Here is an 18,100-nt window from a genome sequence, read left to right on the forward strand (position 1 = left end):
GCGGAGGAAACCGTCGATCAAGACCATGGTACGTGGTGGCTTGCCTGGAATGACAGCTTGCACTCGTTGAAAAACTTGATCTTCCCCCGGTGTATAGCTCCATGGCCAAGCCTGGATACCCAAATCCAACTCCACGTCTTTTGCGATGCCTCAGAAGACGCCTTTGCAACAGTCGTATATGTCCGGAGTTCGACAAAAAGTGGTCAAATTGAGGTCTGCCTTGTCTGCTCAAAGACTCGAGTGTCACCAAAGCGGCCTTTGACCATACCAAAACTTGAACTACAAGCCGCGGTCCTTGAGGTCAAGTCTTCGAATTCATGTTGAACAAAGATTCTTTTGGACGGATAGCAACTTGGTTCGATCATGGATTACAAGCATTGCCCAAGCATACAAGCCATTTGTGTCACATCGAATAGGAGAGATCCAATCATTAACACAAGCATCGGAGTGGCGCCATGTGCCAGGCAGGCTGAACCCCGCGGATCTAGCAACCAGGGTCTCGGGGCAGCCTCAAATATTATCGAAATGGATTCAGGGACCAGAGTTTCTACGGAAAGAGAGCAATTTCTGGCCATCAGAACATCGCATTGATCCAACTGAGGAAGAAAAGAGAGGAAAGTTCAAAGAAGCAATTAGCAACGCCGCCTGGCTTGGCGAAGGGGCTGATGTTCTGGATACAGTGCTGGACGAGTTGCGATTAGAGGACGTAGAGACCCGAACAGACCTCCTGACCAAACTTTTGGTGAGAATGCAAGAAGACTCCTTTAGAAAGAACCTAGAGGCGTTAACAAGGTCGGGCCCTCTACCCAAAACTTCCAGGATCAAGGATCTTAGCCCTTTCATCGATGCAAAAGAGGTTATGCGTGCCAAGGGTCGGTTGAGCCGTGCTCAACTCGATTACGATCAGAAACACCCAATCATTCTGTGTCCAAAGCACCCATCCTCTCAAACTAATCCTAAAAGAGAAGCACGAGCGTCATCATCATCCCGGCGTGAATCATGGACTAGCCTTGTTGTGCCAAAAATACTGGGTTTTCGTGGAAGAGAGCTATCAAGCAGGTGCGTTCTCTTTGCCGTTTTTGTCGGAGGGTGCTGGCAAAACCTGCTTCCCAAGAAATGGCCGACGTCCCCGAGGAACGAATGGCGATTGGTCAACCACTTTTCTTCCATTCTTCCGTAGATTTCTTTGGTCCCATGGAAATTCTCCCTTCAAGAAACAAGATCAAGAAGAGATGGGGTTGCATCTTCGTTTGTATGGCAACTCGTCCAGTTTATCCGGAACTTGCCCCGTCTCTCTCAACCCAAGATTTCCTGAACCATTTGAGGAATTTCTCGAATATTCCGGGACAGCCAAGCTTAATACACACTGACAACGGGACCAACTTCGTGGGAGCCAAGACACTTCTTGTTACCCTTGCAAGAGATCAAACCGAAGGAATCAGGTGGAAGTTCCAACCCCCCAGAGCTCCACATTGGGGAGGGGTCCATGAAGCCTTGGTGAAATCGGCCAAGCGGGCACTCACCAACGTCCTGGAAGAAGAGCAAGGAGCAAAAAGACATTTGCGAGAGCACGAACTAAGAACGGCTCTGTGCGAAGTGACGGGATCTCTTAACTCCCGACCCATCACATATGAAGGATCTGATGCTGGAGATGCCAGAGCTCTGACACCAAACCAATTCTTGATCCAGCGTGGAAGCATCAATCCGCCGCCGGGAAATTATGCAACCCTAAATCCTCGCCAACATTTTCATTATCGTCAAGGAATCATCGACAAAGTGTGTAAGAGATGGACCTTAGAGTACTTACTCTCATTACTGAAAAGAAACAAGTGGACGACGAGAATGAAGAACGTTCAAGTGGGGGACGAAGTTCTCATTGTGGGAACGCCTGAACCAAGAGGAAAATGGAGGATGGGACACATCAAAAAGGTCCATCCTGGGAAAGATGACTTGGTGCAAGCGGTGACAATTCGAACCAACAACGGAAACCTGACTCGACCAATCACCAAGATCTGTCCGCTTGGTCCTATCTCTCGTCACACCGATCCTAGAGGCCAGAACCGGCAAAGTGGGGAGGATGGATCGGCGGAAAGTTTCGCCGTTTCCCGCCCTGGTTTGAATCGGTGAATTTGCCGGTTTGACGTTCGGAAAAGGAGCAGGACAGGGAGAGAGAAGAAGAAGCTGGAGAATAAAAAGTGGTGTAAGAAAGGATACAAAAACGTTGAGAATAAAAATACATTGATAAAAAACTAATACAGTCCAATTGCTGAGGGATGAAAGTCCCCACCAGCCATCCTGTGGTCATCGCACCAAAGCCCAACGACAAGATCCGGTTGCCCCTCCATGAAGAGTCACAACCTCTAACAACCTTCATCACACCCTTTGACCGCTACAAATTTCTCCGTGCTCTGATGGGATTTATATCCACAGGCGACTCCTACTCCTACAGAGGCAACATAACTATGGATGGTTTACCTGTAAATAAGGTTATTGACGATTTGGGCCTTGGTCGTCCCACTTTTCGTCAGCTTGTCTCTCTTGTGTGTGACACTTTAGAACGGTGTGATAAACACAACTTGACGGTGAACAAGGAGAAGTCAAAGTTATGCGTGTCTTCAATCACTTTCATGGGCTACGTAATTGCCCATAACTCAATCCAGGTGGACCATCGGAAGCTATCGGCCATAGCCAATTTCCCAGTGCCAACCACAATTACCGACCTCTGATCCTTTATGAGTTTAGTGAACCAGTTGGGAAACTTCAGCTCTTACGTTTCCAGTGCGGCAGGTCCACTTCATGATTTATTGAAAAAAAAGAACGACTTCAACTGGCTTCAAGATCATTCTTTGGGTTTTGACCAGCTCTGGCCATGTTCAACCAACGGGCTGAGACCACTCTACTAACCGACGCATCGAACTTGAACCAACTCGGATTTCCCCTCCTCCAGAAACAACTCGGCACGGATCATTGGCAACTTATCCAATGTGGTAGCCGATTCCTCCGGGACACAGAATCCCGTTATGCTATCGTTGAACTCGAGGCACTGGCAATCTGGTGGGCCATCACCAAATGCAAGATGTTTTTATCCGGTTTACCTCACTTCATGGTTCTCACCGATCAAAAATCACTCGTCCCTTTATTCAACAGTGCTCAATCGATTCCATTGACAATCCCCGTGTTCAGAATTATCGGACCAAACTCCTCATGTACTCGTTTACGGTCAAATTTTAGTCCAATACATAACTAAGAGTATGTTTAATACTAATAAACTGTGTTTTTTATAATGATGTATTTTAATGTACTTTAACACATTTATTTGAGCTAGTTTTAAACATGTGTACTTCACAAAAGTTCTTCCCTTTTTTTTGACAAAGAAAAACATATCTTGATGTCTTGGCATTTGATCTAACACTTAACGAGAAAATATGACCACCGTGAGGAGGAGGCTCAGGCAACCATCAATCGACTCCTCAAGACAGGCCGAATTGAACAAGTGGATCACGCCACACCTTGGTGCATTCAGCTCATTTTTTCCAAAAGAAGGGGGCAAAGCTGGTCTCTGGCTCATCACAAACCATCGCCATATCAATTGATCAATTGCTTCATCCAACGCCTTTCCCATTGGCCTTGGATATTGTAAGCAATGTCTGTGCGTCAGATTGCGTCTTTTGCAAGAAGGACGCGGTCATGGGGTATTTCCAAGTACCCCTTGACAAAGCTTCTTCCGACCTAACTACCTTCCTTCTCCTCTCAGGCCGTTTCCATTACCGTTTTGCTCCAATGGGAATAAGGCTGTCTGGGGATCATTGGAACTGGAGGGCATTGTTTGCGGCCGCCCCTGGGCTGAGATATATGTCAACGACATCCTGGAGTGAGCGCCTGATTGTCAAACTCTTTTTTTCCTTCTTGACAGGTTTTCTTGAGAGGTGTCACGAACGAGGCATCGTCATGTCTCAACGGACACACAAAATTGGCTCTTCAGTGTCTTTTGCAGTCTTCAATGTCGGTATTAATGGTATTAAGCCCGACCCAGAAAAAGTGTTGGCCCTAATAGACTTCAAGAGCCCATCGAACATTACGGAACTTTGTTCTGTGCCTCGCAAACCAGTTTGCTTTCTTTGTTCCAGACCTCACGTACGCATCAGCTAAGCTTTGTCCTCCGTAGGAGAACGCTCTCCAATGTTTGGAACGGCATGAACAGGCCTTTTAACAGTGAAAAAGACATCCTATGATCAGACTTACGTATTAAGGCTTTTGATCTTTGCCTTGCTACTGAACTTTTAACTGACGCAAGCAGATTACACGGCCTCGGTTTCATCCTCCTTTAAAGGTACCCTAAAGGACGCCTGCGCATCGTTCAAAGTGAATTGTTTGCTTTGACCACCTCTACGAAATTATGCCTTGGTAGAACTTGAGAGCCTGGCTATTGTGCATCAAGTTCACAAGTGAGAATTTTTCCTTCGGAAATGCCCCCTTTTCACCATCATCACGGATCATTGTCCTCCCCTTGGGATATTTGCAAAAGATCTCGCAGACATTCAAAACGAACTTCTTACCAAGTTCCGTGAAGTTCTTGCTAATTTCTAATTCCGTGTCGTTTGGTGCCGGGGAAAAGAACATTTTATTGCTGACGCGCCATCTCACCATCCGATATTCCCGGGTGAACAGGATCATACCGAAGAAATGCAAGCCATTTCTTCAAACACATCATCCTGGCTCGACCCAAAATACGACTTTGTGATCACAAGTGTCAATGACGATGAAGCAAAGTCCACACCACCCAAACTCAAACGGCTTGGCAGAAGTGGCTGTCAAAAAGGTCAAGCTTTTACTCAAACAAACGGCCAATTTGAATGAATTTGCATCTGCTCAATGGGAATTCTTGGCTGTTCCCCGCACTTACCGCTCTGCGCCGAGTCAGCTCTTTTTTGGAAGACCGACCCGAGGAAACCTGCCTCCATTATTTCAGTTGCACTCAGAACTTATCCCCAGCCCAAATTTGACATTGGTGACCTTGTTTGCGTCCAAAATCCTCCATCTCAACGTTGAGATTCCCTTGGCAGGATTGTCAAGATTTGTGCATCGGGCCGCTCATTTGACATTCAATCTGATGAAAAGACGTTTAGGCGAAACCAACGGTTTCTGAAATTGGCTTCCACATTTTCCACTTCAGCTGAGCTTATAACACTATCCCCGGATCCCTCCAACGACACATATCCTCGTCCCTACTACTTACGATCTCAAAAGAGTGTGCAAACCCATCGACAGGGACCCGCCAAATCATTTCTGCCTGTTACATCCCTGATGGTCACCTTGTGAAAACAACAGCAGTGTTTTTGAGTTTAAGAGAAATACAACGTGTTCAGAAAGCGTTCCTTAATCCTTTAATATCCTCTCCATCCCACTCTGGAATCAAGATGGAACATGGTGCACTTTGGCAGTAAATGATTCCTTGCTCCCTGATATCTCACATCCTTCATCTTTGGGACGATGTCTTCCCCAAAGAATCAAGGTAGAAAAAAACAAAGACTGCCCTTCAAAAAGTTGAATCCGCATCCCCAGATGGTACTAATACACAATGTTCCGTGCCCAATCCAGTACATCATCCGGAGATGATATGGATAAATGATATACAAAAAGAACAATTTGTTACGGAACAGTGTATCAAAAACATCCGGGAAAATGAACACCCTGTGTAACAAACAATCACCAACGCGCCCAAGCCACGCTGAATTGCCGTGCCCAAGCCACACTGAATTCGCGAGCCCAAGCCATCTTGAATCGGCGTGCCCTAGCCGTCTTGAATCGGCGTGCCCTAGCCGTCCGGAATCTGCGCGCCCCAGTGAGCTTGATAAGCGGGGAAGTTGAGGAAAAACCCACCATCCTTCAAGAAGGACAAGAGTCACCATTGAACATCAAAAGTAATAACAACTCCCAACTTGAAAGCTCTTTGCTGGTAGTTGAAACAAGGACAATCTTGCTTGAGAGCGCTGGAAGTCGTATCCATTCATTTTGAAATCAGAGCAGTGAAGGTCAACGCTTGGAGTCCGGACCCAGGAAGCCGTGCAGAGGCAAGAGGACCTGGGGAAGTGCATTGCATACATCAGCGATCCGGCATAGACATGTTGAATTGTCTCTGGAGCTGAGTACAGGTGTAACTTCTGAGTTATACTCCGTCAATTCGATTGTGGACCTTCATCCCGATCAAACTGACGTCATCGCCGTGGATCCCCGTTGGACGCAAGAATCACCCTCGTCAAAAGTAGGATCATACCATTTTCTATACATGCATGTTTTCCCTCTTCCATGGCCAAGCAATTACCCCCTTATTCATTACCCGAGCAAGACAGCTGATTGGTAGAGTATTAGTTCATGTGCAAAGCGTTAAATAAAGTAGATAGAACTGTAATAGAAGTTCATCTTTGATTTGGCAAGATTCAGGTGTTAGACTCTAGAGTAGAGGTCGACTTCGATGGACGCATTTAGACTAGGATAGTGACCCCATTTTGCAGGAGAGTTAGCCTTGAAGATTGGCCCCGGTGTATGCTAGACAACCGAGATTGATCTGTAACTGTGGGGAGTAGAGGTAGCTAGCGATTTGTATCCTTAGTCAATTGATGATTGTTTGAGGCCCTGATAAAGGAAGCATGAACTTGTGATTGTATGCCCTGATTAGGGTTATAACCGGAGGCCTTTAGATAGGTCTGAGAAATCTAAGCCCATGTACTAGGTGTTCTCCATTTTAGAGAGCTATCAAGGTAATTCTACCTAGTGCTTGGGTTAGGAGTTCCATGTTTCTGTTCACCACGGGAATTCATTAAGTCAGGACCTTTCACCCCTGGCTGGTGGACGGAACACACAGCTCCAGGATGAAAACATCGCTTCTCTCTGCGAGTGGATGAGCTTACGTCACAGATGGCTGATCTTCTGGCAACCCTTTGCCCAGACCGTCCTCAATCCGTCCTAGACTTTAAAACAATTGCCACAGACGACGTTTCTCACGACCCTTTGCCCAGCCAATTCTCCTCACAGCCTCACAGTTGTACCGCATGTCAACACATCACTGAAACCGGAATAATTGACGAACGACTTCACATTGTCCCAGTTCAAATCCTGAAAATCTCAGTGACGTGACTACTTTGTTATAAGCCTCATGGACCGCCTCCCGTCTGAAGGTCAATCTGCATATCTCCAAAACTGCATCTCCACCCGAACACTGGATATCATTCGGATCTACATGGGCGTCTCTGTCGGTGCTACTTGCGTCACCATTTTGGACAGTCTTGCTGAATTTTTCACCCGCCCATCCAAAATAACTCTGCGACGTGTTGAATTTTCTACGTGTAAACAGCTTCAGGGAAAAAGTTTCGAACAATCATTTTCTTCTTGTTTGATCCTTCTTCATGAAAACTTGGATCCTTGCACCCACTGTCAGGAAGATCAAACGGTCACTCGACTCATTGCTGGCATTGAAGATGTTGAGCTCCGTCAGAAACTGCTGACCATGTAGAAACCTACATACCATACATTAAAAGAAGGCTTGTTAGGCTACTGAATCATCACAAATTGATGGCTACACCCTAGAACAGAACGCCAAGTTTTAACGCGTGCTCAACAAACGCACCCTCTCTCAATCCTGACCCCTATCTTTGTCGTTCCGGGAGCCTTTCAGTGAAGCGAGACACCAATCCTTGAAGAGTTGTCCAGGTTGCTTTATTCAACACAATCGATGTGCCTGCTTTCATCAGAATTCCATATGTCATTATTGCGGTAAAACGGGACACATTCATTCAACCTGTCTGCTACGCCTTGAACCGACGGCCCAAGCTTTACACCAACAATGAGCCTTCGAAAAACAACACCATCAAGATTTGTGCAGTGACATCGCCTGCCCCGAACATTGCTGTTCACGTTCTTTGCCAGGGTCGTTCTTTTGATGCCACACCTCTCCCTGATTCAGGAGCGGACGATAAACTGTTCAGTATCCACCTCCTCAACAAGTTCAGCCAATTCAAGTTGCGCTCAGCTGACAATCGAATTCGTGCCGCAAATGACTCGCAAATTCAATGCCTTCGCATGATTGAGATGGACGTCACAGTCCACGCGCAACAGATCCACTTTTCGGCTTTTGCTACTTCCGATATCGCTGATTTTCTCCTTTCGTGGAGGGTTAGTCAACAAATGGGCCTGCTTTCTCCTCTTTATCCCTTGCCAGATTACTTGTCTCCTCTGCCTGGCCTCGCACGCGTTATCTCCAATCTAGAACCCTGACCAGATGTTTCCAAATCCTATCCCGGCACACCACCGATCCTGACCCCTGCACATGTCTACCAAATCAGCTCTTGCGGCCGAACTCTCCGGCGTATTTTGCCCACCTGACGATCTACCCCTATGGCATGTGAACCAATGGATGTCCATCTAAAGGTTGGTTACACACCTTAAAAAATCATTACACCTGGTCCCATTCCCTATGCTCAGCGCGATTCGATACAAGACAAGCTGAACGACATGGTCCGTCAAAAAATCATTATCCCGGCTGATGATTGCCCATCCGAATTTGTCAGTCCAATGATTGTCGTCTCCAAAAAGAATGTAGATCCTCGTATTTTCATTGACTACAAGAAGTTGAATGAACACGTTGTACGCCCAACTCATCCATTCCCGACCCCTAAAGGGGCCATTGCTGGAGTATGCTCGAATGCTCTTGTAAATACTGGTGTGAATTATCACACCTGATCGTGAGCACCCTCACTTGCCATGCGTTGTAATCTCGTTTGAACCTCTGCCTGAATTATTTCCTCCTGACGAACACGCCATGGCGCAGCCGGTAGCCTACTTCGTTTGTGCCAATAAGGACCGCCGAGTCCCATCCACATACTAGGTAGCCAACGAACCATTTGTCCGAGGAAGGTTCTCCAGTTCAACGTATTTGTGCTGAGAAGAAGAACCCGTGGTGGAAGCGAGGAGATAGCCTCTTATCTATGATGCTGCCTAAACCCGATGTTGGTGCCGGAGAACAATCCGTGGATGTTGATGTCCATGATGCACCACGTGAGGTCCCTGAGTGGTTAGACCCGCTTCTATCTCACATGCAGAAGGAATCCGAGGAACGATTAATGAGGTTTATGTCGTCCTTGGGAGGTGAGCAATCGCCAAGGGCACCAAACTTGAGGAAAGTGGAATTGTCTCGTCCTGAAAAATTGGTAAAAGATGTATCATGGAATATGTTTCTCACTTGACGCCAACAAGTAGAAGATTACTTCACCTTATCTGAAATCGGTCTTCAGGACAAATCTATCCAGATAAAGGCGTTATGGGGACTCATGACCACCGAGATGTTGGGCCATGTGAAACACACGATGAATGTCCCCATGACCACTACACGCTCAGTCAAAACTGTCTTGGATGTTATCCAGACATTCCTGCGATCCAAGAGGAACTTGGCTGTGGATCATCTTACATTGGAGAAATGCCACCAGGAAGCAGGCCAACCCTTTGATGACTTCTTGGTAAAAATTCGCAAGATTGCGGAAGACGCCCAGTTGTGCTCCACATGCTTGGATACTCGTCTCGTTGCAAGAATTATAGCTGGCGTCAATGATTCCACGGTATGGTCGAAGTTGTTATCCTTAAATACGTTACCATCTCTTAAAGATACGGTAGACCTATGCCGAGCTGAGGAGACTGCCCACATCGATGTGGACAAGATGGAACTTGCTGGTACCAAGATTAATTGCAACAGATTTAAGAACAAGACTGGTTTTGGTGTCGGGAAGAAACTGGTACACAAGAAAGTCAAGAAGGGTTATCCAAAAGCATCGTGTTCATTTTGTAACAGTTCACACGCGCGAGGAAATTGCCCAGCACAGAACATTGAATGTTATGGCTGCCACCGGATTGGACATTTTGAGTCAAATTGCCAGCAAAATCCGTGAAATTAGGTCGGATCACCACTAAACACATTCGGGAGCTTGGAGGAGGTCAATCACATGTTACTCCCACAACGACCGTTGGTATCCGTTTGGGTAAAGCGTCATTAGGCCGATTTCTTGCCACCCCAGACTGTGGTGCAGAAGCCTCAATTGCGGGATCCGACTTTCTTAAAAAGTTAAATGTGTCACCAACACACCTTGTCAATTATCATGGTTCTCCATTTCTAGTTGCAAATGGACAGAGAATGATCCCTGTTGGTTATCTTACAGTGGTCATTGAGCCTCAAGGCTTGGAAACTCAAGAGACGATTTTCCGTTGCGATGAAGCTGACCCCGATGTTCTCTTGTCTTGGTCCTGTTTGGTAGCGCTGGAGATTCTCCCGGAGACCTTTCCCAACTGATGTGTCCAAACAAGAAGCATCTCTGTCTGCAATAATGATCGGCCAAATACAAGAGACAAATCTATATGGTTGGAGCTCTCACCATTTCTTGTTAGGGACTTCCCTCTGGAGGGGGAATGGTCCGAGATCAACGGGATATTGCGTAAACATTTTGCTGATGTCTTTAATTGTGACGGCGAATTGCAGGAAATGGCCGGAGAACCGATGAAGATTCATTTGAGCGACGATGTGGTTCCCATACGCCTTAACGCACCCAGGAAAGTTCCACTGGCTGCCCAGGAGCCGACAATGGTCGAACTTCTTCGGATGATGAAGATCAAAGTGATCGAGAAAGTGACTTGGCCAACAGAATGGGTCCATCCAATGGTAGTAGTGCCTAAAGGAGATTCACAATGGAGAATCTGCACGGATTTGACAACATTGAACAAGTATGTGAAACGTCCTTATTACCCCATGGTCACTCCTCGGGATGCCATCAATAAGATCAAGGCTGGTTCTCAATTTTTCTCGACTTTGGATGCAAAGAATGGATATTGGCAACTCCCTTTGGCTGAGGAATCAAGAGACTTAACGACCTTCATCACTGGACTTGGGATATTCCGGTACATGAGGGCACCTATGGGATTAGCAAGTACTCAGGACGAGTATTGTAGACGTGGGGATGAGTCACTTGAAGGACTCAGCTTCCAAGCAAGGTGGTCGATGATATTTTAGTATTTTCAGAGACTGCTCGAGACCATGTGTCCCACGTTGTCCAAATCCTTGAACGTTGTCGCAGTTCGAGAATTACATTGAATCCGGAGAAATGCAAGATTGGAAACACGGAGGTTGCCTTTGCTGGGTTCTTCGTCGACCATAATGGGACCCGCCCAGATCCATCGAAGCTCAAAGCTTTGAGCGAATTTCCTGCCCCCACAAGTTTGACCGAACTGCGGAGCTTTATGGGATTAGCTAACCAGCTTGGTATGTTCACCCCCGACATCGCCCGATTCGCGGAACCCTTGTGGGACCTTATGAAGAAGAAATCCGAATTTATTTGGAGTATGGATCACGATGAAGCTTTCAATTAGTTCAAACAGGTATTAGTGAAATCGATCACTTTAGTTCCTTTCGATCTGACTTTGCCCACAGTCCTCCAAACCGACGCTTCTAGACTTCACGAACTTGGATTTGCATTAATGCAAAAGACTGGTAATACTTGGAACATGATACAATGTGGGTCGCGATTTGTCACAGAGACAGAATTTTGTTACGCTATAATTAAACTTGAAATGTTGGCAGTGGTTTGGGCAGTTCAAAAATGTTCAATTTACCTGTTGGGACTCCCAAAATTCGAGATTATCGTTGATCATCGTCCTCTTCTCCCATTTCTCAACGAATATACTTTAGATAAGATTGAGAATGCTCGTCTCCAACGCCTGGTCCAAAAATTGTCCCGCTACGTTTTCGTTGCTTCCTGGAAGAGCGGGAAGGAACACGTGATCCCTGATGCGTTCTCTCGCGCACCCGTCAGCCAGCCTGAGCCGGAAGATATTGCTCTTGCCGAAGAAATGGACGAGACCGTCAATAGAAGAGTTGGCCGAATTGCATCGTATTTAGGTGGAGAAGAAGGCGAAGAACATGGCGATTTGTTGTTGAGCGATCTCGAGCGCATTGCGCAAGCCGACCCCATGTATGATTGCCTCTCCCAATACGCGACGAGCGGATTCCCTCACAAATCCGAGGATATTCCGTTGGATTGAAGAGCCGAACTTTAGCATATGAAAAAACTGAAAGATAAGTTAACAATTTTTCGCAATCTCGTTCTATATGATGGTAGGATTGTCGTAGAATACCGTAGAGAGGTGGAATCATTGCCAGATTCATCTCTCTAGCCTCCCTCGAGATTTCCAGACCGTTCCACCCAAAGTAGAGCGGCCCTTTGAAATGGCTTCTTGCGATTTGTTTTCGTACGCTGGACACACCTACTTGGTCTATCCACATAGACCAATTCAGTGGTTGGCCCGCCGTGAATCGCTGGAATTCGGACCCCTCCACAGGTCAAGTAGTCAAGGCACTAACTAAACACTTTGCAGACTATGGAATTCCCGTGTCTTTGCGAAGCGACGGCGGGCCCCAATTCAAATCGGTGAAATTCAATCACTTTGCCCGGGAGTGGAAGGTTGGCCATGAGATAAGCTCCCCTCAACTACCTGAATCGAACGGACATGCGGAATCCGCCGTCAAGGCAATGAAACTCTTCGTAAAAAATGACTCTGTCTGATTTAACCCACCCCGAATTTCTCAGAGGCTTACTGGAATGGAGAAATGTGCCAGGACCCACCGGTCGATCACCGTCCGTATTATTATTCGGTAGACAGATTCGGTCTCTCATTCTCGTCATTCCAGATCAATTGTTGCCACTCGATTTGTCCGACATTCCCACGAGAAGAGATCACGCCCAAGAAAGATCGAGAGCCCACGCCGATATTACCGCCGTTTCTCTGGCTCCGTTGTCCGTTGGCGATCACATTCGGATTCAAAACCATTTGACGAAGTTGTGGGATGACACAGGTTGGGTCATGAAGAAACGCGGTCGGCTTTACTTGGTACGATCGTCCAATACCCGCCTGAAGTGGCGGAATCGCCGCTTTATACGCCCCTTCTACGAAGAGGTTGTCCAAGATGAGTCTCAAACTCCCGTCGACTTGCCAACCACCGAACCTCTCAAACGGAAGAGCCCCCGAAATCCAAGCCTGTTATCCGATATCAGAGCTAAACCACCGTTTCATTTGGGAAAAGGGCGTGGAGTATGCTCGAATGCTCTTGTAAATACTGGTGTGAATTATCACACCTGATCGTGAGCACCCTCACTTGCCATGCGTTGTAATAATGTAGAATTCAGTTACTGGCTAATCAATTTTCGCAAAATGGTTGACGACATGTTAAAAGTCTCACATTCGAAGAGCACATCACAAATGTAAGAAATGTCTTACTTTGAAGTCGAGACAACAAGGTCTTTTTCAACCCATCAAAATTTGTTTTTGGCCAATCACATATCTCTTACGTTGGATTCTTGGTGGGCCGCAAAGGAATCGAAATCGATCCAACTAAAATTGAAGCTATTGAACACTTCCCAATGACATATCCGATCGTCGCTCCTTTATGGGTATGGTTAATCAGCTGTCGGACTTTTCCTCTTACACAGCTTCTCCGCTACTTCCCCTTATGAGCACAAAGGCTCAATTTTTATGGGCTCCAGACCATGAGGAGGCTTTTCAAGCCGTCAAAAAAGCTTTAAGTTCACCCCCTATTCTGGCGCCATATGATCACTCTCTTCCTACCCTGATTAGAAGCAACGCCTCCCGTGGGCCATCCGAAAATGTCAACTATACCTCCGTGGCCTAGCCAATTTCTTAGTTGAAGTGGACCACAAACCCTTTATGCCAATCGTGAACAACTACACCATGGACAATGGTCACAAGCTGCAGTGCCTTTCAAGAGCATAATTGGCTCCTTATCTGTCATTGACAATCTCGTATTGTACAGGACCAGGATTGGGGTGCCAAAGAAAGCTAGACATCGTATGATAAGGCTCCTCCACATTCCACACCTAGGCATGGATCGATCTAAGCAACGTGCTCGTCAGATATTTCATTGGACAGGAATGTCATCAGACATCGAGAACCATGTCGTATCCTGTGAAAAGTGATTAAACTGTCTACTAAAACAGGCTCGGTAAAAAGAAAGAAAAAAAATACACCAGTGTTCGTTCAAAATTATCCAGCAAAAGCAAAAGTGATTCAGAACCTCAAAATTTGGACCTGCAGTATTCATCTCAAAATTCAAAATTCAAAATTCATTTTATTCCGATGTATTACTCCGCCAATAGCAGATATTTTCGTGGCTTATCCCCTTGACCGTTTGACCGCTTTGCCTTATGCCTCAAGCAAACTGAGTTGAGAATTTCAGTCGACACAGAATTTAATTGGTTCTTGGAAGAGGTTAAGCGGATAAGAGGGGAAGCGGATAAGCCGCGAAAATAGCACCTATTATCATCTCGGGGGAGGCGTTGTGTTCTATTGTACTCTTGTTCTTACTATCTATCAGTGTGAGAGAGAATGAACGTAGACTCGACTATTTCATGAGTCAGTAGTTATTCGATGTGACAACGGACCCCGGCCGACAGCTGAGACAAAACCATGCAATAGCGGCGCTCTCGATCCATCTAAATTTGTTGTTATATATGACCATAACAAACACTCCAACCATTTCTTTGGGAAGATGTTTGATGTTTTGATATGTTCGGCTTTTTGCTCCTGGGGCTCAGGTTTTTCCCAGACCTTGATTCTGATCGCTTGCAGAAAATCTCAGGGTTGATAAAATAATGGAGTGTATTCCAATCGCTCGATTTGACACTGAAACATGTTGTACCAGGGACTTCTTAAGAAGAAGAAACCAATTTTGGTTTTGACTTGTACTCCGGTGGCCAAGGTGAGGGATGAATTGGAAACGCCTCGTTACAGCATCTCTCCTTGGCTGTAACAAAGAAATATAGCGAAAAATGTTGCCTTTGCTTCAATCCATATTGTTTGAACTGTGTTGCAAACTAAAACAATGTATTTGATGTAAGAAATAATATCCCTGCATTCTCCTGATATCTTTGGTTTTCCTGCCAAATTCACTGATCTACCGGTCGAGGGGAGAAGTTGTCACATTCTGGCCTAGCTGGCACCCATTTGGCATCCAGTTGGCAACGCAGGTGGGCAGCTGGGCGGGGAATTTGGCAGCCCAAGTTGACTGAAGCTGGGCCACGGGAACTTATTAAGCGGGATCCGAGGGGAATAAAACAACTCTCGCTCGCTAACAATCCCTGAATGGACGGTGCTTACGTAAAGTCCAAGGCATTGAAGCCTTGTTTCGTGATCAGTGTCAGTCTCATTATGCCAAGGGCCTGCTGTTGCCCCGGGTTGTGAGTCGGGTTACACCCCAGAAAAAAGTGTCAATGACAACGGCGAGAGGGTTCGATTCCATTTGTTCCCCACCCACGAAGAACTGAGGGTCAAATGGGAAAGAGCCATTCCAAGAGACTCTTAGACAGCATCCAAGTATTCTTATGTTTGTGGTGAACACTTTAAGCTCTCTGATCATGTGCAAGATAGTCAAGATAGCCACGAAAGGCGATAGAAAAAGCGAGAAGACACCACACGTGCAAGATCCTCAGACTGAAGTATGTCCGTTACACATCTTCCCTTTTTGGGTCAGCTGATATTTTGGTCCTTCGAGAAGAGAATAAAACCTAACTTAACCTAACCTGACCTAACCTAACCTTTCGGTTGCAAGGGCTTGGGGGCGCCTAGGCCGCGGCGCAAGCCTGCGGCAGCTCGGTTGCAAGGCCCTCGAAAACAGCGGCAGATTAGAGCTTACTTCTGCAATGAAAAAAAAAAAGATTCCACGCATCGAGATTCGAACTCACGACAGACAAAAGTTATACTGGGGTCACGAACCTCATGTGTTCACGACCACTGGGTTTTGATACAGCAGATGTCGGCAATGTTTTTACTTAAAGCAGCTACATGTCGAGAGAGTGGCAGCTGACCCAAAAATGGAAGACATGTAACGACCATAAGACTGAAGCCAACAGCTGCTCCGTCCAAGTTCAAGAACCTACCAAGTATGTAAAAGATATTATTGATTATCTTTATAGAGCTCGAGTCTGGAGCCAATTTTCATTTTCAGTGTACCTTTCAACCTGCCCTCCGAAATCACGATCAGGTCTCTCAACGTCCTCGAAACGAATTGAAACTCAATTGGCTAGGCATGATGCCGAGGTTGCTTTCTTTTTTTCATCGGATCAGATATGTTCTCTTGATGAGATCACTAACAAATGGAGGGAGTGCGAGAACCAATACCCTGATACTGCCATGATACACAGATCTTCTGTCATTCATTTCATTGATCTCATAGAGGATGAGAGTGCTCCATTGAAGTTGTTGTGGTCGGTTTCGGTGAATGTTTTGTTGGAAGTAACCATATACGTTCATGGTGTGACTAGTAGCTACCGAGATGCGGTGGCTCTCATTCCAATGGCTAAGATTGATGCCCAAACTCTCAAGGACCTTTGGCTGAAGGTGTATGATGATCTGACCGAGCTTGGGTTTCTCGTGGTAGCCACCGTTTGTGACGGTCATGCGGCAAATCGCAAAATGTACCAACATTTGGCCACTAATGAAGAAAAAGATATGGTTACCATCAACGGCCGAGGTGTCTTTTTGCTCTTTGATCCTGTTCATGGCCTGAACAACATTTACACTAATTTTCTGGACAAGAACTTATTTACCTGTCCCAACTTTGGAACCAAAATGGTCAAGGCCAACTTTGAACACATTCAAGACCTGTTCTACAAGACGGAGCATCAGAAGATTGTCAAAATTGCGCACAAGTTGACAGACCGAGTCCCGAAGTCAATTCCCATTGAGAGATCAAATGTGGAGCTCGCTTGCCGCCGTTTTGACGAGTCAACCACTAATGCTCTCAGATTCTATGCAACTGAATTAGAAGATGAGGCGTTGCTGGCGATTGCAATTTTTTTGTCATTAGTAAGGCAATGATTCTCTGTGTTGAATGTGCGAGCTCCCTCCATTGGATTTCGCAAACGAGACCTCTTCAAAGTTTCAATCGACTGCACGGACCATGAAAATCTCTTGTTCTTAGAATATTTCGCCCAATGGTTAGAATTGTGGAATGAGGAAGCTCCCAAATTAGAGTGCCTGAGCCTTCAGGCCCTGACTTGTCTAGTTCAGACTTCCAGAGCAATGCCAAAGCTAGCAAGGCACTTGCTTGAGATGGAGGGGTTCTCATATGTGCTCCTCGGACAAATAACCTCTGATCAAATCGAGAGATGTTTTGGTCGATGGCGCTAGATGGCCGGAGCCAATTACTATCTCTCAGTTCGGCAGCTTCTGGAATCCGAGAAGAGGATTAGAGTCAAAAACCTTCTTAAGTTTGATGGTCTGACCCCGAAGGACTTAAAACAAACATTCAATGAGGAGCAAAGTGAAAAATCTGCCACTAGATCCTCAGATATTGCCACTCTCGTCACCGAAATTGAGAATCTTGAACAAGATGAACCCAGACCACATATGAACCAAGGACATGCCAATGCCCTTTTCTATGTCAGTGGATATTGTGCCAATGGCCTATCGAAGAAAGTGCAGTGCTTTGAATGTTTTTCCTCACTGGTAAAGTCAAAGACCCCACCTGACATCGATGCTCTTGATCAGGAAGACCTTGAAGAAACTGAGAGGGAAAACCATGCCATTCTAATGGAGACTGTAAATAGAGGTGGCTTGGTGACACCCTCAGACAATGTTTTCGAGGTGTGCTTTCAGGCTTGGATGATGATGTCAAAAATTAAGGAGGTTCCAAGGATGAAAGCGATGATCCTCTCATTCAGTGCTCCAAAAGATGTGTTTGTAGCAACTTTCTCAATATTCACGAGGACTTGGATTGTTGTAATAAGCTTCAAAGCCAATGTGAATGTCAAGCAACAAAGAATTCAACTTTCTTAGAAAAACTACTCATGAAGATGTATTAAATCACGACAAAGAACATGGTTGGGCAGATTAACAACACTATTCGTTATTCAAGAAAGAGAACTATCGTTAATGCTGTATCCTCAAAAAACATGAGAAAAATGTCCAACTTGTGTTCAAACTGATAAGAATCCTTAGATGCTGTCCAATATGTCTCAAGAAATATATTTGAGTAACTTCAACTAACCCCTTA

General features: G+C 45.9%; 1 protein-coding gene and 1 long non-coding RNA gene across 3 annotated transcripts; one reads left to right on the top strand and one right to left on the bottom strand.

Annotated features, from left to right (window-relative positions):
- Nucleotides 1-8,605: 8,605 nt before the first annotated feature.
- On the bottom strand, nucleotides 8,606-11,008 carry LOC131893198 (uncharacterized). 2 transcript variants are annotated; one of them, XR_009374652.1, is made up of 4 exons: nucleotides 10,784-11,008; nucleotides 10,416-10,709; nucleotides 10,201-10,355; nucleotides 8,606-10,099 (listed from the first exon to the last, which is right to left on the bottom strand). It is a non-coding gene; the product is annotated as an uncharacterized LOC131893198 (long non-coding RNA). The 2 variants fall into 2 exon arrangements; XR_009374651.1 differs by having other exon boundaries at nucleotides 10,201-10,709.
- Nucleotides 11,009-15,140: 4,132 nt separating this feature from the next.
- LOC131893196 (uncharacterized) lies at nucleotides 15,141-18,100 on the top strand. The gene is made up of 2 exons (XM_059243166.1): nucleotides 15,141-15,986; nucleotides 16,052-18,100. Coding segments are annotated over exons 1-2 (873 nt in total). The 5' UTR covers nucleotides 15,141-15,985; the 3' UTR covers nucleotides 16,924-18,100.

Source organism: Tigriopus californicus, chromosome 2 (genome assembly GCF_007210705.1).
Source record: "Tigriopus californicus strain San Diego chromosome 2, Tcal_SD_v2.1, whole genome shotgun sequence".
Taxonomy (NCBI): domain Eukaryota; kingdom Metazoa; phylum Arthropoda; class Copepoda; order Harpacticoida; family Harpacticidae; genus Tigriopus; species Tigriopus californicus.